General features: G+C 34.8%; 1 protein-coding gene across 5 annotated transcripts in view; it reads right to left on the reverse strand.

Annotated features, from left to right (window-relative positions):
• Positions 1–22426, reverse strand: part of INTS6 (integrator complex subunit 6) — a 97091-nt gene that overhangs the window by 28578 nt on the left and 46087 nt on the right. For all 5 annotated transcript variants that reach the window (XR_011489011.1, XR_011489012.1, XM_070471281.1 and 2 more), the window contains 7 exons: positions 15108–15291; positions 9868–9993; positions 8320–8474; positions 4293–4445; positions 3351–3483; positions 2365–2459; positions 557–667 (listed from right to left, as the gene is read on the reverse strand). Coding sequence is in view for 3 of the 5 variants with exons in the window: in XM_070471281.1 (XP_070327382.1) it covers positions 557–667; positions 2365–2459; positions 3351–3483; positions 4293–4445; positions 8320–8474; positions 9868–9993; positions 15108–15291 (957 nt within the window). In the remaining 2 variants the exon portion in view is untranslated. The remainder of the gene's footprint in view (positions 1–556; positions 668–2364; positions 2460–3350; positions 3484–4292; positions 4446–8319; positions 8475–9867; positions 9994–15107; positions 15292–22426) is intronic.

Raw genomic sequence — 22426 nt, forward strand, 5'->3', positions numbered from 1 at the left:
AATATTTTGACTCTTCTAACCTACATTTCAATTAGCAGTTGAAGTAGAAATGGCGAAAGTACTGGAAAAATTATGCTTTATACAATTTTAATAACTTGGCAGTCAAAGGGTATACTGCTGGACTAATCTGGTATCTACTAACATGATTTATGTCCAAAATGAAAAAATTCACTATTTTTATACATATTTCAAAATAAATCCTCATTTTTAAAGAAAATGCTATAGGTTTTATAACATAAAAGAAATTGATTTTTTTTAACTAAGAAAAACAAATTTCTAACAAATTTCCCAAAAGAAAACATAAGAAATGTTACATACAAGGGGGCTAGGATCACATTAATAAAGCAATTTTCACAAACTAGAAATTATTATTTGAAATTATCATTTCAAAACACAGCATACCATGCACTTGACAATTATGTTAATATATATGTGGTTTTAAAACGTAACCTATTAATATAATTCTACTAGAACCATCAAGAACTAGTATCTGGCCTATTGACCACCTTAGCCAATACCATTCAAAATACTTAATGGCTCTATTTCTTAACATTACCTGCTGACTCAGTTTTTTGAGGTATGAAATGACACTGTAACTAAGTCCATATTCCATACTGTCTGCTATTAGGTTAGGTGCTCCCATCATTCTAACAGCTTTCTTCAAAGGCTACAGGAAAAAAAGAAAATATCACACTCAATCCTAAGCTTGTCATAAATTTATAGCCATGAAAAGTGAAAGTGAAAGTTGCTCAGTCATGTCTGACTCTTTGCGGCCCCATGGACTATACAGTCCAATGACTCTCCAGGCCAGAATACTGGAGTGGGTAGCCATTCACTTCTCCAGGCGATCTTCCCAACCCAGGGGTCAAACCCAGGTCTCCTGCATTGCAGGCCGATTCTTTACCAGTAGAGCCATGTATGTATTGTCAATTTTGAAAAATTCACCCCCGCAAAACCTCTCCTTTTCTTCAATAAGGGTCACATAATCATATTTGTACTTCATTAAAATGTTTGTCAGTGGTATAAAAGGCAGTTTGAAATACTAAACAAGGATTAGAGGCTATAATAACAACCCCCAGAGTAAGAAAGGGTGGAGTCCTGGACTTCTTAGTATCATTTGGAAGAAGAGGGCAGGAGACACATTGCAGATGTAGATTTGATAGAACTTGGGGGGTAAGTGAAAAGAGGAATCAAGGATAACAGAAGATTCTTACCTTGGGTAAGGATAGACTAAGAATAAGAAATACTTTGTGCAATGAAAAATGTCACTGCACAACAGTCTAGCATATGTGAATGGGACAGAGTCAAAAAAAGGATGACAGCCACCCACTGACATATTACAAAGTGTATAAAAGCACTGGTGTCAAACTGGAATCAAATCCAAGACCCGATATTTAATATCCCTGTGGCGTTGGCTAAATCCCCTCAGATGCTATGAAACATGAGCCAAACATACGCAGTAGTTCATACTCCAGTGTTTCCTCCTTTCCCCTCTCTTACATAGCTGGTACTATCTGCTAGACACACACAGTTTTTCTCTTACAACCATAATATATGATTTCAAAGCTTAAGAAATTAATGTTATCAGAGACCATTTAGAAAGATTACAGCCGAACACTACAATATTCCTGCAGTAAAAGCAGAAGTAATGTTTTAATAAAGTGTTCTAGAAGTTATTTTTCACAAAATCAATAAAGTAATTACTTGCCTGGAGAATCCCATGGACAGAGAAGCCTGGGAGGCTACCATCCATGGGGTCGCAAAGAGGCAGACATGACTTAGCAACTAAACAACAATAATGTATTTAATAATATATGTATTACTGGTCCTATTGTGATACTAGGTTTCAGGGACTGTTTCTTGAGATTCAGAGAACAGCGCAAACAAACCTCTTTTTGTACCTATAAGGAGAAATAATTATATAAAACTGCAATTTAAAAAGGTTAATTGTAAAAGTTTAAATTCTAAAGCCAGCTGCCTGGGTTTGAATTCCTGACCCTGATATTATTAGCTGTGTAGCCTTAGATGAATTGTTTAATTTTTTAGTGCCTTAGTTTCCACATTTGTGAAATAAAAAGTTATTTCTGCCTCATACAGTTACCATATAAATTAAATGAGGTTAACACATGTAAAGTGCTGAGGATAGTATCAGGCAGGCCTGGATAAGCATTATATATATTGTCACCATCATCATTATTCTGCAAATCACCGAAACATTTCTTTATCATTATATTTATACAGGTCATTTATAAATTTTTCATGATATTTATTTTGTAACAGCAATAAATAAAATCTTTAATGTCTACAGTAAACTATAATACAAAATTTTATAATAAGTTCTATTTTTAACAATAATATTCTTACCCCAAGATAGTAGGGAGGCATCGTCTTCAAATAACTTTCAAATGACTGTCTCCATTTCAATGTTGGTTTTGCCTTATGGACCTTAAACAGATCATCTATAAATGAATGCATAATGAGAACAAACTGTCATCATTCAGTGTTTTCACACATGAAAACCAAGTCAAGTAAGTTTCATTTTTAAAGTTTGCTTTCTTATTTACAAGAGAGAGAGGAAACATCAATTCTATTTTTAACAAAATTAAAGGTGATAAATGTTTGGTTATGACATTTTTGAGTAGTAATACCACTTTAAAAATGAAAGGGTACCAATTAAGGTTTCAAATTAAATGTAATAATAAAGGTAGAATGAGAAAATACACAAAGAAAACCGAGATATGAAACAGACAGGAATACAGAAAGTATACATGAACACATACCTACTAATATTTTGTCTATTAACCTTTAAATCTGGTGCAATTCCATGAAGGAAAAGATGCCTTCTCCAATAGCACCCCTCAAAAAATTACAGCCAAAGGGTCTCAAATCAACTTTAGGCTTATCATTATTATTTATAATATTATTTTAGAACAAATTCATTCACTAAAAAGTTTGCCAAAAGAAAATTCTTAAAAAGAAAAATACTCAGCTCTAAGAAATATGCTTCTACAAAATATCTTAATTATTTACCATATACAAAATGTGCATTACTAATTCTAACTATGTAAGATATCTAATTTGCAAAAAACTTAGAATATTTAATTTAGCAAAATATAGTGTCTTCAATAGTTTGTAGAATCAAAGGTGTTTGACACTGACTTTCATATATCAGAAACATGCAGAGGTTGCTATAAACCCTAACAGCTTCAATATCTTAGAATACTAATAAAAATCTTCACTAATTTCCAGAAGACAAGAAAACTCAGAAAGGGAGGGATGTTCGCAAAGATTGCTTTTAGGAAAATTCATACGTATGCTAGGCCACAGTGAACATGACGAGAAGGACTCACCTAAAAGGGGAAGGAGGACTGGGTAATTGTAAGGCATCACAAATAAGTTGACACAGTTCAGTGCTGTACTGGCTTTCAAGTAACCAAAGGGATGGCCAAGTTCACTGTACTTTGCACTATTGCTCACATATACCTGTTAAAAAGGAGTAGTTAAAAGTTCACATTTAATAACCTTTGCAGAATATTACATAAACCATGGATTCAATCTGACTTTTTTTAAAACATCAAATTAAAAAAAAGAAAACATCAAATTAAATTTTTAGAGGTTCTAATATTGAGTGAAGAGCTGACTCATCTGAAAAGACCCTGATGCTGGGAAAGATTGAGGGCAGGAGGAGAAGGGGATGACAGAGGATTGAGATGGTTGGATGGCATCACCGACTCAATGGACGTGGGTTTGGGTAGACTCCGGCAGTTGGTGATGGACAGGGAGGCCTGGCGTGCTGCGGTTCACAGGGTCCAAAGAGTTGGACATGACTGAGCAACTGAACTGAACTGAACTAATACTGAGTGAAATTAAGTCAGACTGAGAAAGACAAATACCATGATATTGCTTACATGTGAATTCTAAACAAAAAGGCTACTAATGAACTTGCCTACAAAACAGAAAGAGTTATAGATGTGAAAAGTAAATTTATGGTTACTGGGGGGTAAAGAGGCAGGGAGGGATAAACTGGGAGGTTGCAACTGACATATACATACTACTGTCTATAAAACAGATGGAACTAATGAAGACCTACTACTATACAGCACAGGGAAGACTACTCTGTAATGGTCTACCTATATGGAAAAAGAATCTGAAGAGAGGCTACATATGTGTGTGTGTAACAGATAAACTTTTGCTGTACACCTGAAGCTAATGCAACAACAATGTAAATCAATTATACCTCAATAAAAATTAAATAAATGTATTTTTAAAATCACTACAGTCTTTCAGCTTACCTGCCAACATGTCTGAGGAGATTTTCTTTCCAGGATAAACTGAGTCAGCGGTGAAGGTTCCAACTCATATTTGTCAAAAGGCAATTTGTCAATAACCATTGGTTCACAGTCTGTACAAGAAAACTTCACTACAGGATGAGATGTACGAGGTGGCTAGAAGGCAAAGTCTTATTGTTACTCTTTCACAAAGTACCAGAAACAAACTTTTTGTATCCCTCACTGTCAAAGTTTACTCAGTTTCTCAGTTTCACTAGTGAGAGTTTAATTTACTATCAAAAGCACCACTAAGCTAAAAGATAATACTTAAAAAATGTAATGCTTAAACTATCAATATTCACAAGAAAAAAATAGATGAAATACTTCAAAATCTGTACAGGATTAAAAATTTTTAAGTCTTAAAATCAAATTCATCAGAAAACTTAAATGCAATATTTTAAAATTAAGTAAGTGCTCATTAATTTTTACATCTAACAAGTAGTTAATGTAATTAGAAACCTTCCTAAGGCCACAGTTGTAGCAGTTTAACTACCTGATTTCCAAACTGATGATGCACATTGATCAGTACAAGGTTTTATATATATAGTTGTAAATTATTAATTTATAGGTATATAATATATACCAAAATACTAATAGAAAAAAGAAAACAAAATAGAAGTTCTACTGGTTTCCTTCCATATTCCAGTAAACTACTGGTTAGCCCTATGGTAAATATGCCCCACTCTGGAGACCCTGTTCTAAAGCTGCAAAAACTGCAAATACTTTTAAAGAAGAAAAAAAAAAAGGCATGTTACTCTATTCCCCCTCTTAACAGTCTCCTTCCTAAAAATCTCACCAAAAGAAGACTGGTGAAGAAAATACGAGCTATGAGGAAATACTGTGAAATTTCATAAATATAAAGGACTCCTTTCAGCTTCAGTTACTATCTATCAATACATACACTGGTGGCTCCCAAAACTACTGTCTTGGGATCATCTCTCATTTCTCTTCATGTATCCAACCACCTACTGGACATAACCTGAATTTTCTATAGGTCCCTCAAACACAGTATTACACAATTCATTATTTCACCCCCAAACCACATAACCTGTTGTAAAAACCTAGATGTTATCCTTAATTATCTCCCCCTTACCCTCCATACTTAATTGTCACAAAGACCTAGATTCAGCAATACCACAAATTCTAAGTCACTTAGCAAACACATAAATATGGTGCAGATGCTCACTACTTTAGATACTACCCTCTGTCAATGTTAAATCCTCATCTCTCTGAAAATTTATCTTCTATTTCTTACCACTCTAATTCATGCCTTCATTTCGTAGACTAGATTAGTATAACTGTGTATTTTTAATTAGTATCCCTAATTAGTCAGCCCCCTCCAATCAATCCCATGGCCATGAAATATAATCATATAATTTTCCTGCCTCAAATTGTTGAGTAAAAGTAGCATCTAATCACCTAAAAATAGGGCCAGACTCTTGGGTTTTTCTTAACAAAGAGCCTTGACCGTATGTTCCCTATCTGCCTTTTAACCACCACCCCATATACACCCTGTGCCGCAGCCTTAAAAACAACTCGCAGCGTGTTATCCCTGGCTGCTTTACTGTGTTCTCCCTTGCATAATGCAAACAAAAGTTCTGAAGTCTGAACTGCCAAGTACCAACCTCTAAGAGGCTTCTTTCCTGACACACTCTTACCACGTACCCCAAACCCATACCAGGCAGTTAGGTACCACCTCATCCGGCCTCTGCTCCACCACTGTGACAGGTGGCACGCTGGGCTCTATGATGTTTATACGGCTGACCTTCCTACGGAAGGTTCCAGACGGGAAGCATCATGTTTTAACTCATCTTCTGCTCCTGTGCCTGTCACGTAACTGACAAACAGCTTATTGAATCAGTCTATGAAATTTATGGGGTTTTTTTGGATGAAAATACTAAGATCCATTTAATATCCAAAATAATCGTATGAGATAGGAGTTATTATCTTTATTTAACAGATGGTAAATTGAGGCTTAAAGAAGATAATTAACCAAAGACACATGGTTAATAACTGGTAGAGCCATAATTCAAATTCAGAACCAGTCTCTAATAAATCACATTTAAATTTCAGTATCAGTACCTCTTATATGAAATCCTATTGTTTATAGAAATCTCATTTCCCCTCTAATATACTTCAGTTACTAAAATTTGCCAGTTCTTTCCAGTATCTCTTTTTTAACATTCTCTCTTCCATCATCTTAATTCAAACTCTTACTAGCTCTATTGGGCTTCCCTGGTGGCTCAGATGGTAAAGAATCTGCTTGCAATGCCAAAGACATGGGCTCAATCCCTGAGTTGGGAAGATCCCCTGGAGAAGGAAATAGCAACCCACTCCAGTATTCTTGCCTGGAGAATTCCATGGACAGAGGAGCCTGGTGGGCTACAGTCCACGGGGTCACAAAGAGTCGGACACGACTAAGTGACTAAGCACAACAGCTCTGTGTTAAGTGAACTATAGCAATAGTCCTCTAGGTGAACAGCTTACCTGCCAATTAATCTCCTGATTCTGCTGCATATAACAATCACCAGATTAATTTTCCCAAAGGAACATTCTGTTAAAAATGTCTTCAGTTCTATGAACCCCACTGAGAAAAGCTCAAATTCTTTAACCTTGCATGTAAAGTCATGAGCAATCTAGTTTCTTTAATAATATTCTCAATGTCCTACAGACATATTATGAACCACCTATCCTCAGATACTTTCCATTCCTCTAAATTCACCTTGTTCTTTCCTACTTCCATACTTTCAACATTGTTTCCTGTTCCGACTAAAATCCTACCCACATTCCAAAATCCTCTATGGCTTGTTATAATTTGCAATAGACCACTAGAGTAATATTAATAGATAATGCTTGTGATACTGGTTTTGGATTTCTTCCTATGCGGACTCAATACGTACCATATGTACTACTGTAGGTGTTAAATATAACTGAATAAACAACAATAGAATATTTCATACAAAAATGTTCTTGAAGAATTCTGAAAGGCTCCAGAAGAGAAATTAAAATGACCAAAGAAATCGAGAGCTTCTCTAAGGTCAGACTAAAAAACTATGACGGTTCAATCAAAAAAAATGAAGACGATCTCTCACTGAAATGTATAAAACCTTTATTTCATGTACTACTTCATTAAATCCCTAATGAACAAAGGCAATATCACAGCTCTTATATAGAATAAAAGCAAAAAATTATCCTGAAGAGTTGATACAGATTTAAAGTATAAAAGATTTCAAAGAGTTTAATTCATAAATGATAGCCACATCAAACATTATTAAAGACTACTTAATGATCTTTGAAATAACAATTCTTATCTTCTAAGGATAACATCAAAAGAACCACTGTCAAGCTCTCCCACAAAATATTCCAGTGTCCTCTGAGTTACTACAAAAAAGACAAATCTGAAAAATGTGTATTAACAAGACTGAATAGATATTTGTCTAAATTTACCCTATTATTATAAAAACCATATAGTGAATACTGATAATTCACCATGATCACTCAAAAAGCCACTGTTACTAAAAATAATTCCTAAAAATAAGACCAGAAAATCTTTTCTATCTTAAACCTCCAGACTGAGAACGCTGAATATAACTAAAACTATGCAAATCAACATGAATTTCTAAGACTAAGTCCTAAAAGGCTGCATGGAAAACATCAAAATTATTTTGTAACCCTTCATTTGAATTCTGTATTATGTCCCTGAGAACAAATCCTTATGTTATTTATATATTTAGGATATATATCTATGATTCTGTAACAAGATGCCAATAATAAAAACATAAGCATAACTTTAGATTCAAGAGGAAACCGATGCCTTTTTTCTATTATTTTATAATGAACAACACAATATACTAAAGCAAGTAACAACTTATCTTAGCACTTGAACATCTGTCTAATTCCTATATAACAGCCACACCTTTAACTGACAGTAGTACTTAAAGCTAGTATGAAAAGCAGTTACTATTATGAAGTCACAGTCTCTGGTACTTACTAGTGTTGGAGAATTTTGATCTGGCCAAAAAGATTCTGGAACAGGCCAATGACCTATAGGAACCCCAGTTTTAGGATTTGGTCTGACATAAATGAGTTTGTGACAACTATGCCAAGGCTGAGATCCAAAAGGTCTTGATATATCTGGCTGCCCATCTATAGCAAAGAAATTTTAAAAAGTAAATATCATTAAAAGAAAAAATATAAGAAGTTCAACTATGTCTAATATTACTTAGTAAAAATATCTTAATACTTGTTCAGTTCTGGATTTTCCTGTTTTTCTTAAACGGTAGAATACTATCATGACTAAGCCTTTAACATTTAGATTAGATCAGAATTCATGAGAGGGTAACATCAGCAAATTTCAACTCTGAGTTCCACATTTGAAAGGAGGTCCCACAGCATCCTTTGCTTGCCCAATGAGAATATGTAAAACATACCTCATGGTAAATACTTGTTTAACGAATGACATGCTTTCCCCCACCAGATGATAAGGGCAAATAATCAATTTTTTCATCATCATGCTCAGCTTAGTAAATACTAGGTAACTATGGCTAAGTAAGTATTTTTTAAAAATCATTTTACCTAAAGCCTAAAAACTAGAACAAAAGTTTAATATATAAATCCAGACTTGAGGCACCTACCGTTAATCTAAAACAATCCAAGAAAATGGTAACTCTCTTCAAATATTTCTCAGTAAATATTTACTGAGTGCCTAATTCTAAGCAAAGTCCTAAAATAATTTAAAAATAAATATATTCCATGTCTAACAATTCAGTTCTTTAAGGTTTGTTTTTTTAAATCAGACACAGCAATACAATTTATATAATCTTTCCATCTTCGGCTCTCATCTCTATGACCTTTCTCTTCTCCCAGTTACCCACTCCACTGCCTTACCTCTGCCAAAGTGTCATTAACGACTTTCTAATTCTGGTTTTAAGCTATGTCGTACAAGGCAGAGGGTCCAGATGTAAGCCGTCCGTTGGTTCTGGCAAAACTCCTTATACCCTCTGGCTAATATAAATAGTTCATGATCACAGAATATTAGAATAAAGCCAGGCAGGACTCAGCTAGAGTTAAAAGAATGAAGTTGAAAAGCAAAGGCTGGTTTCTCATTTTTGGAACCACACCAACCATTTGTTTCTGATCAGTCTGATCTTTAATGAAAACTATAGCTAAAGAATTAAATAAACACCTAGGGCTGAACACTCCTGTGAATCAAGGGACATGGGAGAGGCACATACACTGGAGAGAGTCAATGTTACAATACTAAAAAAGGAAATCCACTATTCTGTTAACGTTTAAAAAGGGTTTTAGCTCTTACAAATTATCAGCCTATGAACAACCAATATAAAAAGGCAATACAACCAAACCACTATCACACAACCTTGACTTTCCTATTTAATCGTGCCATTTTACCAATAGCTCTTTTGTCATCTTAATAATCTGGCCTTGTCAATGTTAAAGCCAAATCATAGTAATTTTTCAGTTCTAGTTGAATACTTGATAAAGCAAGTTTAAAATGTCTGTAAGAAAATGACAATAATACCTTCTACAGGGGAAGGATCTGGTCCTGCTTTCTCAAAGTTTATTACTACCCCACTTTGTACTTTCTGCACCAAGGATTCTAGACACTGATTAAGCATTCTTGGAGAACATACAGAGTATGAGCGGCCTGAAACAAAAAAAATAAAGTGAACTAGTTAGTTGCAAAAATTCCTACTTTAAGCAAAAATGAACCATAGTGGGGTTTTTGACAATACTGATTCACAAAAGTTCAATGATAAAGTTTGGACTTTTCATTATCTAATGGAAGAATAACAAAAAAAGTTATTTCCAATCAACAATTCCATTTTATGAGAGTATGTAAGTTTTTTTTCTAATTAAAGGTACATGGAAAATAAAAATATTAATGGTCTGAACAAACAATGAAAAAAATCATTACATATATACAATGTATCACATGAAATGAAATTTTTTAAAAAGTATATATATAAATATAAAGAACTATTTTCCAACTGAGTTCCAATATAATTTATCTTTACTCCTGCTGAAAAAAAAAATCACTAAAAATTAATGCTAAGGACATAGAAGATACTCAATAATTATTTAAGTGATCTCTGCTGGCAGATACCACATATATTAAATATTTGCACTTTAATATAATATACAGCAGCATGTGCTTTTCTGAATTTCATCTGGCTAACATACTTAGAAATTACCTATCTTAAATGAATTTTCCTCTTGAATATTTTACTATAAAACTTTTAGTTCAGAAGCATTAAAATGATAGTGATTAAGAAAAAACACCAGTGGAAAGACTTCTTTAACAGGGATTTTTCAATAAATATAGCCAGATCTGTGCTGTCCCATACTGCAGCCACTGGCTGTATATGGCTACTGTGAACCTGAAACAGAGCTAGTCCAAATTGAGATGTACAGTAACTATAAAAAACATATACTTCATTTTGTAGACATAATATGATAATATGAAATAACTCAGTAATTTTAAAACATCAATTTCACATTGAAATATTTTATGTTAATTTAAATAAATGATTCTATACAAATTAATTTTACCTGTTTTTAGGGTTTTTGTTGTTTTTCTTGCTTTTTTTTTTTTTTGGTCATACTACATGGCTTGAGGTCTCTTAGGTTTCCCCAACAAGGGATTGAACCCAGGCAGTGAAAATGCAGAGTCCTAAGAACTGGATCACCAGGGAGTTCCCTGTTTCTTTTCAATGTGACTACTATAAAATTTATCATTATATATGTAACTTACATATTTATATGTTCTGATCCAGACCAGTGCTTAAAACCATGACAACTAAAAATCCTTAATCAAACATTCTACAGTGTTATTTGTAATAAGCTCAACATGGAAAAACTCTTATTCCTTAACAAATTCAACCAATTACTACCAAACATATTATTATACTTGACATATCACATTACTCATATCGATTTAAACCTAACACGTGATTTGCTAAAGGCTACTCAGAAAAGAGAATATTAACATTAGGCAATAGTGTGATTCAACTCCTCAGAGTCAGCTCTACTTAGGAAAACAAGTATCATGTAACAAATGGTTTACCTGGATGCAACAACGAAAGCCGTAATTATAAAAATACCCAGCAATTACTGAGTGTCTGTGCACCTGGCACTATCGTAATCACTCTATTATATTAATTTCTCTAATCCTAGCAACAATCATATGGGTTACTTTCTCCATTTTACAAATGAGAAAACTAAGGCACAGAGGGATTAATTTACCCATATTAGTTAAGTCAGTACAGTAGAGCAGCCAAGACTCAAACCCTCACAAGGCATCAGAAACACTCATCTGGGTACACCGCCTTCTTCCCTGAAAACCATGATGTTAACTTGAAATCAGTATTTAAAATAAGAAAGTTTATATGAACTGAAAGACTTGGCAAATTAAAAATTTTTCGAGTCAATTTAAACACATACATAAAAAGGCTGATCATCTTAATAAATAAGGTATTTAGGAGATTATATAAAGGCTCAGTATCTAAACACATTCCGACGATGTCAATAAAAACAAAAGTTCCTAAATATAAAATTGTGGCAATCCTCTACACTTCTCTAACCTGTGTCATCAACTGACTGATTAGGAAAATATAAGTAAGTTATGATCTTTGTATGACATAAAATTACTAACAAAGATATTTTATGAAAATTAGAGAATAGTAAATAAACTTGAATCACTTAGAAAAATAATAAAAATTCATTAACTCCTTTCAAAGTTAAAGCAAATTTAGATAACTTTACAAAGTGAGCCCACAACCTATGTCATGTTTCTCTTATTCTTTATGTCAAAACTTACCTCTTGGAATGCTTGATACTTTGTACTAAAGGATAAAGTGTCTAAGATCACTCACATTTGTGAGAAAAACACACACTTTCAAGCCAAGAAGCTGGTTCACTTATGTTTACGTAGGGTCCACAAAAAAAGAAAAAACTCTAAACACAGCGATAAAGTGGAAAAAAGAAACCAAACAACTTTCATGGATTAAGACACAAAAGTAGTAATACTAAGTTGGGCAACAGTCCTATTTACAGAAGTTAAGAAAGCTAAATTTATTTAATCTAGAAAAGTCTTACAATTTTTATATAATGCTTTTTATCCTAAGTACTTCCACCAACATGTCTACTAGGTATTTTTAAAATTTGATATCATCCTTGTGCCTCCCCCTAACCTGCTTCTCCTGAGTAACCATCTCAGTACATAGCATAGCCATTCACCTCCAATTGCTCAGACCAACTGAATTACCCAGAAATCATCCTTGATTCCTTCTTCCTTCACTACCCTCAGTCTTTCCTTTCCATCAGACCACCTCTCACCATCTCCGAACATAAACACTTGAGATCAAAGTACCATCATCTTTCCTGGTCTCCCTGCTTTCATTCCCATGTTACAGTATATTCTCATCTAGCAGTTGAAGTGGTCTTTCAGAGACAGAAATCAGATGTCATCTCCTATAAAAAGCCCTCCAATGACTTCTCATCACACTGGGAAAATAAATAATATTTACTACAATCTAAAAGGCTATTCATTATTTGGCCTTTGCCCACCTCTCGAAACTAACCTGTTATTCTCTACTTTTCCCTACATAAGCTTCTAGCCATATCAGCCTTCCTGTTGCTCCCCAAAATACAGGGCGTGATCCTTCTCTTACTATTTCTTTTACAGAGATCTTCATACGGTTTACTCCGTTATTCAGAGTTCCATTCAAATGCTAACTAGTCTTACTGCAGTGATTATTTCATAATTTATACAAATATCAAATCATTGTGTTGTGCCCCTGGAACTAAAATGTTGTATGTATCAATTATACCTCAATTTTAAAAAGGAGAGAGGGTTGATGAAGATGCTAGAACAATCATTTTAGAGGGATTAATATTTTTAAGACACAACTAGGACTGATTTAATTCCCATTCAAACAAGTGACTTTACATCAAGGTTAGAGATATGCAAATATAATTTATAAAAGAATAACTGTTGCTTTATTTAATTCTTTAGACAAAGAGTATAATAATTTCCAAGGACATAGAGTATTTTAAACTGATTCAAACTGGGGTATGCATATCCTTTAGGTTTATGGTTAAAAAAAGTCACGTCCTCAGAAGACTTTCCAGGAATACTCATTCTCTGCCTCACTACCCTCTGCACCCTCACCCTATTTCTTTATTTGATAGTAAGCAGAACTCTCTGAAATATGATTTATTCATTTTACATCATTTTATCTGTCATACAGCCCAAAAATGTAAGTCTCTGTCGATTGCTCCTGCTGTATTCCCATGATCAAAAACAGCTAATTGGCATCGAGTATTCATTAATTACCTGATAATAAAAGAAAAATGCTTACAATGACAATTATATAATTTTTAAGGTATACATTAAAAATAGAATAAAATACCAATCAATCACTTTGGCAACACATGCAAATTTCATTCCAATTTTTCCTTAATGAACATAAATTACTCTATAAAGGAAAAAATAAAATGCACATATAACTACTCTTATCATTGTTTAAAAACACACAGAATTGTTAACAATGATTGCATGTTTGGACAGTACACCACCAGTGGATATTAGCTTTTTGGTTATTTTTACTTTTTTGGTGGTTTTATCCTCAAACACTTTTTAGTCAGCATTCATTTAAAATAAAGAAGAAAGCATACTATAAGAAAACGAGTGGCATTTGAGCAGTTTCCCATTACTGCTAGCAGGAGCATGAAGAGAAGCAAAGTACTACATTAGAAGAGGTTCACGATGTATATTTGTGGAAAGCTCCCTAATACTCTGACCAACTAAGGTCACTGAAAGATATCATCAATGGTGATTTCTGAATCTTTTAACTTATCTACTTCACATACCTATCTATGTAGGGTATTCTTTTTCATCTGTGAAATTTGCAGGCTTCCAAAATCCACAAAATATTAGAAGAAAGGCACCTAAAATATTAATTAGACCTTATTTTCCTTTGACTTACATAGCTGGCTATGATGGAATCTCAACAGAGCATTGACAGTGCATGTAGACTATGCCACAACCCAGGACACCAATGAAAATAGTGGTACGCCAGACCTAGACATTTTACCATTAATTCCTTAAGAGAGAACTACAATGCACCATGAAAGCAAGACTACCATGCTTGTCATATATACTATGGAAGTCCTAAAGCATGGACAGTGCTTGGTACACAGTAGGCACTCGATGCTTATCGATATGAATTTAACCCACCTGTTAACCAATTCCACCATATAGAAGTTGTGAGTCTGTTACATCTTCTGTTTCAAGAGTTTTACTAATGTTCACTCAGCACAGCTGGTTAAGAGTTCACTACCTGTTTTCCTCTAACCTATCTCACTTCCTCTTTGCCTCTGGGTAAAACTGTACTTAACCAGGCATTAATCATTACATGGATAATGAGGTGATTCTTAAAACATTTTGTCAGAGAAAATAATTCTATGGTATTTGTAAATCATTGGCAATCTTTGTAGATAGTAAGTTTAACAACTTCAAATATTAGCATTTGCTATGGTTAGAAAAAAATTATCATGCATTATCAGACCCAACAGTATCTGCATCTTATTCAACAGATCAAAGACCTCCATCAATGCAGTTTTAAAACCATGTATGTCTAGTAACTTCTAATAGTAATTTGTTAAACAAAACAAACACGGAGTTTTTGAAATGCACATTTAAAAACATTCAGATAAAATCTGCTTAAGTCACTGAATTATTGCCAGTAAAAAACTTACCGCCTGTCACTTCACACATTGGTGTGATTGCAGAGTCATCTAAAGGCACACCTGTCAACTGTTCTGATTCTACGGACATCGTCCCCGGCAACCGCAACACTAATGCAAAGAGTCTCTGATCCCAACGAAAAGGTTCCTTGGTCAATTCACTTCCAGGCAAAGGAGAATTAAGAGGTAAATGGAGCTGAAAGGGGAAAAAAAAAAAAAAGATTTCTACACACTATGTCTCCCAAAAAGGCTACATTTATTACACTTATTGTAACTACATCATGAGTCTCCTATCATTCAAATAAGCTCAAAAACAAAAGCTTTTATATATATATATGTATGTATGTGTGTGTATATACATATGAAATAGCATGTAAGATATTACTACTTCAATTTTCTTAAGCTTTACTTTGAAGACCTCAATTGAAAAAAATAAATCTATTTCTGTAATGCTTTCCAGATTAATAACTAACCACTAGGTGCTGGGACTGCTTCCAAATTAATTGTTTCATTTAATCATTAAAACAAGCCTATGATAAATATCTTAGGATTCCTATTTTCTAGATGTAAATTAAAAAACAGGTCTCAGAGAGAATAAATGATTTGGCCTCCTGAATCCAAATCAGTGTTTTTTCTATCATACCACACCTCAAATGTTTCCACAGTTAAATGATTTAAATAGGCTTCATTTCATATGAAACATAGACCTTCCCAAAGCATCTGCTTAAAGTAAATTGTGTCACTCCAGTTATACTGTAAATGTACCAAAGGTAATGATTCATAATCCATCTAAGTAATGGTAGAGGGTTTGGGGTTTCTTGCATGTGTTCTCTCCCCACCCCTCTAAGACCTGCTCAATCACAATCTAAGATTCTTAAGAAATCTAAAAAGCTTCAATGTGATTCTAATGTGTACCTCTGTACTAACAGAGTCACAAGGTACCAAGAGATCCAGACCTTAGTCTCATGCATAAGTAAATGGGGACAACCAGACAGTATGTGCCTCACGATGGAAGGACACAACATGGAGAGGAAAGAATAAAGGAAGGAAAGTTGGCTCTGAATTCAACCACCAGTTTACTGGAGTCCCTCAGGACTACCGGGCACACAGGGTCCACGTATCCAGCGCCACAGGGAGCAGCCAGTCAGATGCAGAATGTGGGGCACTCTACAGGACACACGACCTGGTTTCTTCAGGGAAACCTGCCACTGGGCAGGAAGGAGCAAAGGATGGGGGTGGGGAGGGTTGCCAGAACCATTAGAGAACAAGAGACAAAATGAGAGCAAAGATTTTTGAGACAACTGGGAAAATTCAAAATATATATTACTGGGATTATTAATAACATTTAAGTGTGATAATGATACAGTGCTAAGGAAAACAAAAATCCTTATCACTTATAAAAAAAAATTTTTTTTAATGATATGAAATCCCAGATCAGTGTACTCAGGGACTGATTTATTCCAATACTGGAGTTTTCTTTAAATACAGAACACATTTTAAAATATCACTTCCAAATTAATTGCCAGAGTTTACACTGTTTTTGTCAAAAGCAAGATGACTGTATCGCTTATAGCCTTTCTAATTCTGACCTCAAAGATTTCTGAACTTGATAAATTAGGGGCTGAAGTCAGTCTACACTGACTTAAGAACTCAAGTCTCTTCACTGACTTATATCAAACCATTAAAAAAAAAAATCAGATTCAGTTCTAAGAGAAGAGTTCCCAGTGAGGCTCTGCTAAAATGGCACCTCTCTCCACAAGACTCATGCCAAGAGAACCTCCTGCAAGATTCCTCTATCAAGTCAGCCAAGACTTCAAGCCCATGGCCAAGAGTTATGAAGCTTTGCATCTGGCCCTGATCCTACTTTTAAGACAGGTTAGAGACGCTCAAAGAAATCTGGGCCAGGATGTTCCCTGAGGAAGGTTTTCTAACCTTAAAGGTTCTGTGACACTTGCAAAACAGCTTGGGAACTCCAAGCCCTTGCTGCCATCAGCTGCCACACCCTGCCAGAAGATAACAAAGCACCGGTGGCGCTGGAGGAAGAAGGTTTCAACTGTTAGTGCAGTAGCTCTGGAAAGTAACAGTATCTGGCCCTGGCTCAAGAATCCAGGCTAACAGCACTGTAGAGACCTCATGTATAATGGTGGATAGGACAGTAGACCCCTATCATGTACATACACCCCCACCCCTAATCAGATAATAATGAGCATTATCTGTTTATTGGCTACATAATAGCTAGATCAAGAATGTATTTCAAGTAAAACAAAAAACCAAGAAGTGTCATGAGTATATTTTACACATAGCTGTATTCATTTTATAAACGTGTCAAATTTTTACTCATTTTTCTATTTCTTATTACTTCTGCCTTCTCATATCACTACCACCCTCATCACCAAAGAGGAGGGAAAAAAATTCCCTGTAACTGAAATGTACTAGTAAAACAGTAAGGAGTGATGGCAAGCAAACAGGTACAGGAAAAAGATAAAATGTTTTAGCTTAAAAAGTGAATACTCAAGAGGGCTGAATTACTCCAAACCCAAAATCTACAGTTGAAATTCTAGCAATGTCTCATAATCACAAAGGAAGGTCTTTCTGAATATATGGAAAATCAAGGCAAAAAGCACATAAATCAAGTAGAAAAATATACAACCAACCATTAGAAAAATGTGCAATAAATATGAATAAATAATTCCCAAAGTTAAAAAAGGGCTAAAAAGAAAGAAAAAAAAAAAACCCAAAATACCCGAGGAAACCCATGTGGCCTATAAATATGTAGAAGAAACTCAAATACACTGATCATCAGGTAACACAACTTAAAGGTGAGATGCAAAATGAGACACCAAGATGGCATTTATATGCACTACTAAACAATTACTAAAAGAGCAGTTTTACATATATATATAACATACACATAGAGTAAAAGTAAGAAAACATGATATGGGAGGCTACACACCAAATTCATGATAATTTCTGCTTCTCAGATGGGGAACAGGGAGGGAAATCACAACTGAGTAGGGGAAGAAAAGAAACAGCACTCAGTTATCTGCAACGTTCTGTTTTATTCACTAAATTTTAAAAAATCTTCAAAACAAAAAAAAATCTAAACTAGCCAAATATGGCAAGAAATGTTTATATCACATATTCTTATCCAGAGTATTAGAATAAATTAATATGTAAACCCAGTAAATTATCCATTCAAGTAGTTATCTATACCTCTCTTATAGCAGTATTATTTTACAACAAAATCAAACACAAGAAAACTTCATATACATCTCTATTACATATAGATATAATCACTAGCTCCCAAGCTCAGTCATTCATAAGGACTCTGTACAGAGTTCTACTTAACTGGCTATTAAAATATACTATAAGACAGAATATTTCTTGAAAATTATATTTGTTCTCCCATTTTTATGCCCCTACCAAATATTCAGCATGTGGGATCGGGGAACTTAAAAACATAAAAAACATGGTTCCTCTACTCCAAGATTTCTGAGGACAGGGATCATGCTCCTAAATGAATCAGTTTTATAAATGTGTTTAAGGAGAAGCTGACAAAAAGAAGACAAAGTCACAGTACTGGCTACCAAAATATTTATTAGGATTTTTATTTCTGAACACTGGACATTTCTGTTTTTCAACGGTTTTATAAAAGCTGTTTTTTCAGACTTAATTGCAGGAAACTTTAGTAAGACAGTACTCAAATTCAAATGCCTGATAATGCAAAAAAATTAACAATTATACTATAGTAACTATTATATGGCAGACATTGTTCTAAACACACACACACACTCAATCATCCATTTCTGAATCAATCTAGTGATTCTGAACCACTAAATCATAAATCTCATAAACATTTTAGAATGATTTCCTTTTATAAACTACAATCCCCCATGACTCTTTGATGGGAAGAGGCACTTTTTTCCCCCTTTTGCTATTCACTTCCAGTTCTCGTACACAGGTAATAAGAACAACAAAAGTAAACAATAATAACAAATGCTTGCATAATAAGCACTCACTATGTATGTGTCAAGCATCATTTTGGAGCTTTTCATATTTATAACCTGTTTATAACAAACCAGTGGGGTAGGTACTATTATTATGCCCAGTTTATAGATAAGCTACAATGTAAGATTGTGTGTCAGAAGATACCTGTTTGGAAAACACAGAATTAAATAAACCCTGCTATATAATCAAGTTTAGAGCATCAAAGAAGGACTGCAAATTTTAAAAACTGGATAAATCATGTGAAATTCAATAACATAATAGCTTACCCATAACCATGACATCACTGGTCTTTATCAGGGTCTTCATAAAATTGTACTTTGCAAAGTTTCAGTCTAATGGACTAATAAGCAAAGAAAACTATTTATACTAACCAAGTTTTATTTTTACTTGAATACAATTGAGGTTTTCTGTATTACTATTTTAACTGATTAATTTTGTTGATCTCACCATTCCAGGTTTCTTACATTATCTTAGTAGCCGACAGAAAAGGAAATGTAACTTCAATTTAAACTAAGGAAGACTGTCCTACATTTCCTTCTTTCCTTTGGAGAACTATCTCTTACTGTCCTTTCACCTTTTAGTCTTTCCTGAATTTCTTAAAAATATATATACCATTTATTTCTCCATAGGTATAAAAAACAAAGGGTAGATTAGGATGGTGCGAGAGTCTATCACTGAACATACTCAAAACTTTAGGTACTTAAAAAAGTGCAACTTTCTCTTAACTTGTTTTGTATCTGTTTACGGTTCAGTCCATAATTATTTATGATTTTGCTAAGGCTGGACTACGGAACAACTTAAATTTTATTTAGTTATTCACTGAGTGCCTACCACAAGCAGGGCATTATTTTAGGATTTAATAAGGACAATACCAAGCCAAATAAATAAGATTTGGAGAAAGTTTTAGCTAGCTCACTTGATGATAGCCAATTAAAAAATTAAAAAACTTCAATATCAGGATTCTCATATGCTAATACTTATTTTTTAAACTTGCAGAATGTAAAAAACAAATAAATTGAAGGAAGCAAACAGTAAAAGATAAATTTCTTTTAAAAACATTTTAAATTCAGGACCCAAAGAGATTTTTTCCTGGTACACAACCTAACTGACTCCTGGATGATGATCACACCAGAGCCCGTGAGAGTCAGGTGACTGATGTCATCTGTACTAACTCTTAGCAAGTTTCCCCTTGCATTTGGATGTTCTGCCAGCTGGTTCTACTACTGAAGTAATTCAAACTATAAACCCTTTAATAATAATCACACTTCCCATCTTAAGCTTTAATGACCCATCTCCCCAGCTCCCAGGGAGAGGGGTCTGGTTCTGTGTCCCCCCAGCACGTGCCCACTGCAGACACAGGGAGCCTCTCCCACTCCCACCGCCCACGGCCCGCACTCGGCGGAGCGCAAGCACAGGGCCCCGCCAGCCCCTCACACGCAGCGGCCCACTGTCCGCCTGTGGCGGGTCTCAGAACCAGCTGGGCCTGCTCCTAGAGCTAAAGCACTGTTCTGCCCCACTGTGTGAGAGCAGCTGATCTCTCTGTCCCCTGTATGTACCCACACACAGAGGACGTGGAGGCTTGAGCTGCAGCACCCACCTGACACCTAGAGCGAAGAGAACCACGCTGTGCAGTGAGGCCACCACAACTCCTCCATCAAGCTCAGTGTACGATACTCATGAGGATTTACACATGACGTGCTTCTACTTGAGGCCACACAATACAACCTCACAAATTCCAGTCTTAGAATTTAGAGATATAAACAGTGTGGCCAAATATTTTTCTCTCATAAACATTTTTTACCTCACACACCAAACCATTACCCATCTTTATAGTTTAATGCACTGGCCTAATACCAATGAACTTGGCACAGTAACAAAGAAGTAATTAGGTCATTACTAACAAAAAATTTTTAATTGTTACCATGCAGGGCATTTCCTTAAAAATTAAGAATGGGGATCACAAATCAAGCTGTAACTCAGTAATTATTTAATGAAAGGCAACACAGCAGACACTGTAATTTCCTACCTTCAAAAACAATAAATAATAGTAGTATGTTATGATATATGCAACAGTAAAAGCATGCATGAGGTACAGAGGAATAATTGATTATAGATAATTGATTATTTGGGGGATGAACCAACAAAGGCGCTCCTAGGAAACAGCATTTGAGTTATTTTGAAGAATAAAAATTTTACTGAAACTAGAACCTTTTGCAGATTACAGGGCACATGCAGAGTGAAGGTTAAGATAAAAGACATAAAAGGCAAGAAATAACAAATACTTGGATAAAAAACTAAAATTCAGAACTGTTGGAGAGCAACATTCAAAGAAAAACTAAAGACTGTAAGGATGGGTAAGATTTTCCTATATTAAAAATAGGTAACTAGTAAAGACCTACTGCATAGCTCAGGGAATTTGTTTCAAAGCTCTGTGACAAACTACAACATGGGAGAACAATCTAAAAAGGGAGTGAATACATGTATATGTAAAACTGATTCACTTTGCTGCATAGCAAAAACACAACATTATAAATCAATACTCCAATTAAAATTGGGAAAAATAAGAATAGTATGATTTTAATAATGGGGAGAGAGAGGAATAATATTCAGAGGAAATGAGCATATGACGAAAGAAACAGGAAGCATTCAGGAAATTAGTAGCCTATTTCAGGTCAAGTTTAGAGAAAATATTGGAGAAGGAAAAAGCAACCCACTCCAGTATTCTTGCCTAGAGAACTCCATGGACAGAGGACAGAGAGGATAGTCAGACACAACTGAGTGACTAACACACACTTCAGAGAAAATACAGGGGAACGATAAGGAATTTTTCTTCATCTGCTAATCATTTCCTAGTCTTTCCATTCTACTAAAACAACTCCCACACTAAGTCATCGGTGATCATGTTCTGGCCATGGTGGTAGATGACAATATTCCAGGTCTACGTCTTAACAGGCCTCAAAGCTTCCCTGTCAAGGCACTGAGATCCAGCTACTGGGAAAAGAAGCAAGAACTCCCTTGCACGATGAGATAACTTATGGAGAGACAGAAGTGACAGAAACAAGAAGCCAGTGCCCAGGCCACGGTGAGCACCAAAGCCCCAGACATGTAAACAAGGCCATCTTGGATGTTCCAGCCCCAGCTAAGCCCCCAGCTCAATAAAGCTAACTCAAAATATTTTGAGAAACAATAAACTGTTACTGTTTCAAGTCACTAAGATTTAGCATGATTTGTTATGCTTCCCAGCAGCATTCGAAACTATTTACCACTCTTTAGAAAGACACTCTCCATTGGCTTTCACTGTGAAATACTCTCAGGGTTTTCTC

This window comes from Odocoileus virginianus, chromosome 8 (genome assembly GCF_023699985.2).
Source record: "Odocoileus virginianus isolate 20LAN1187 ecotype Illinois chromosome 8, Ovbor_1.2, whole genome shotgun sequence".
In the NCBI taxonomy this organism is placed as follows: Eukaryota; Metazoa; Chordata; class Mammalia; order Artiodactyla; family Cervidae; genus Odocoileus; species Odocoileus virginianus.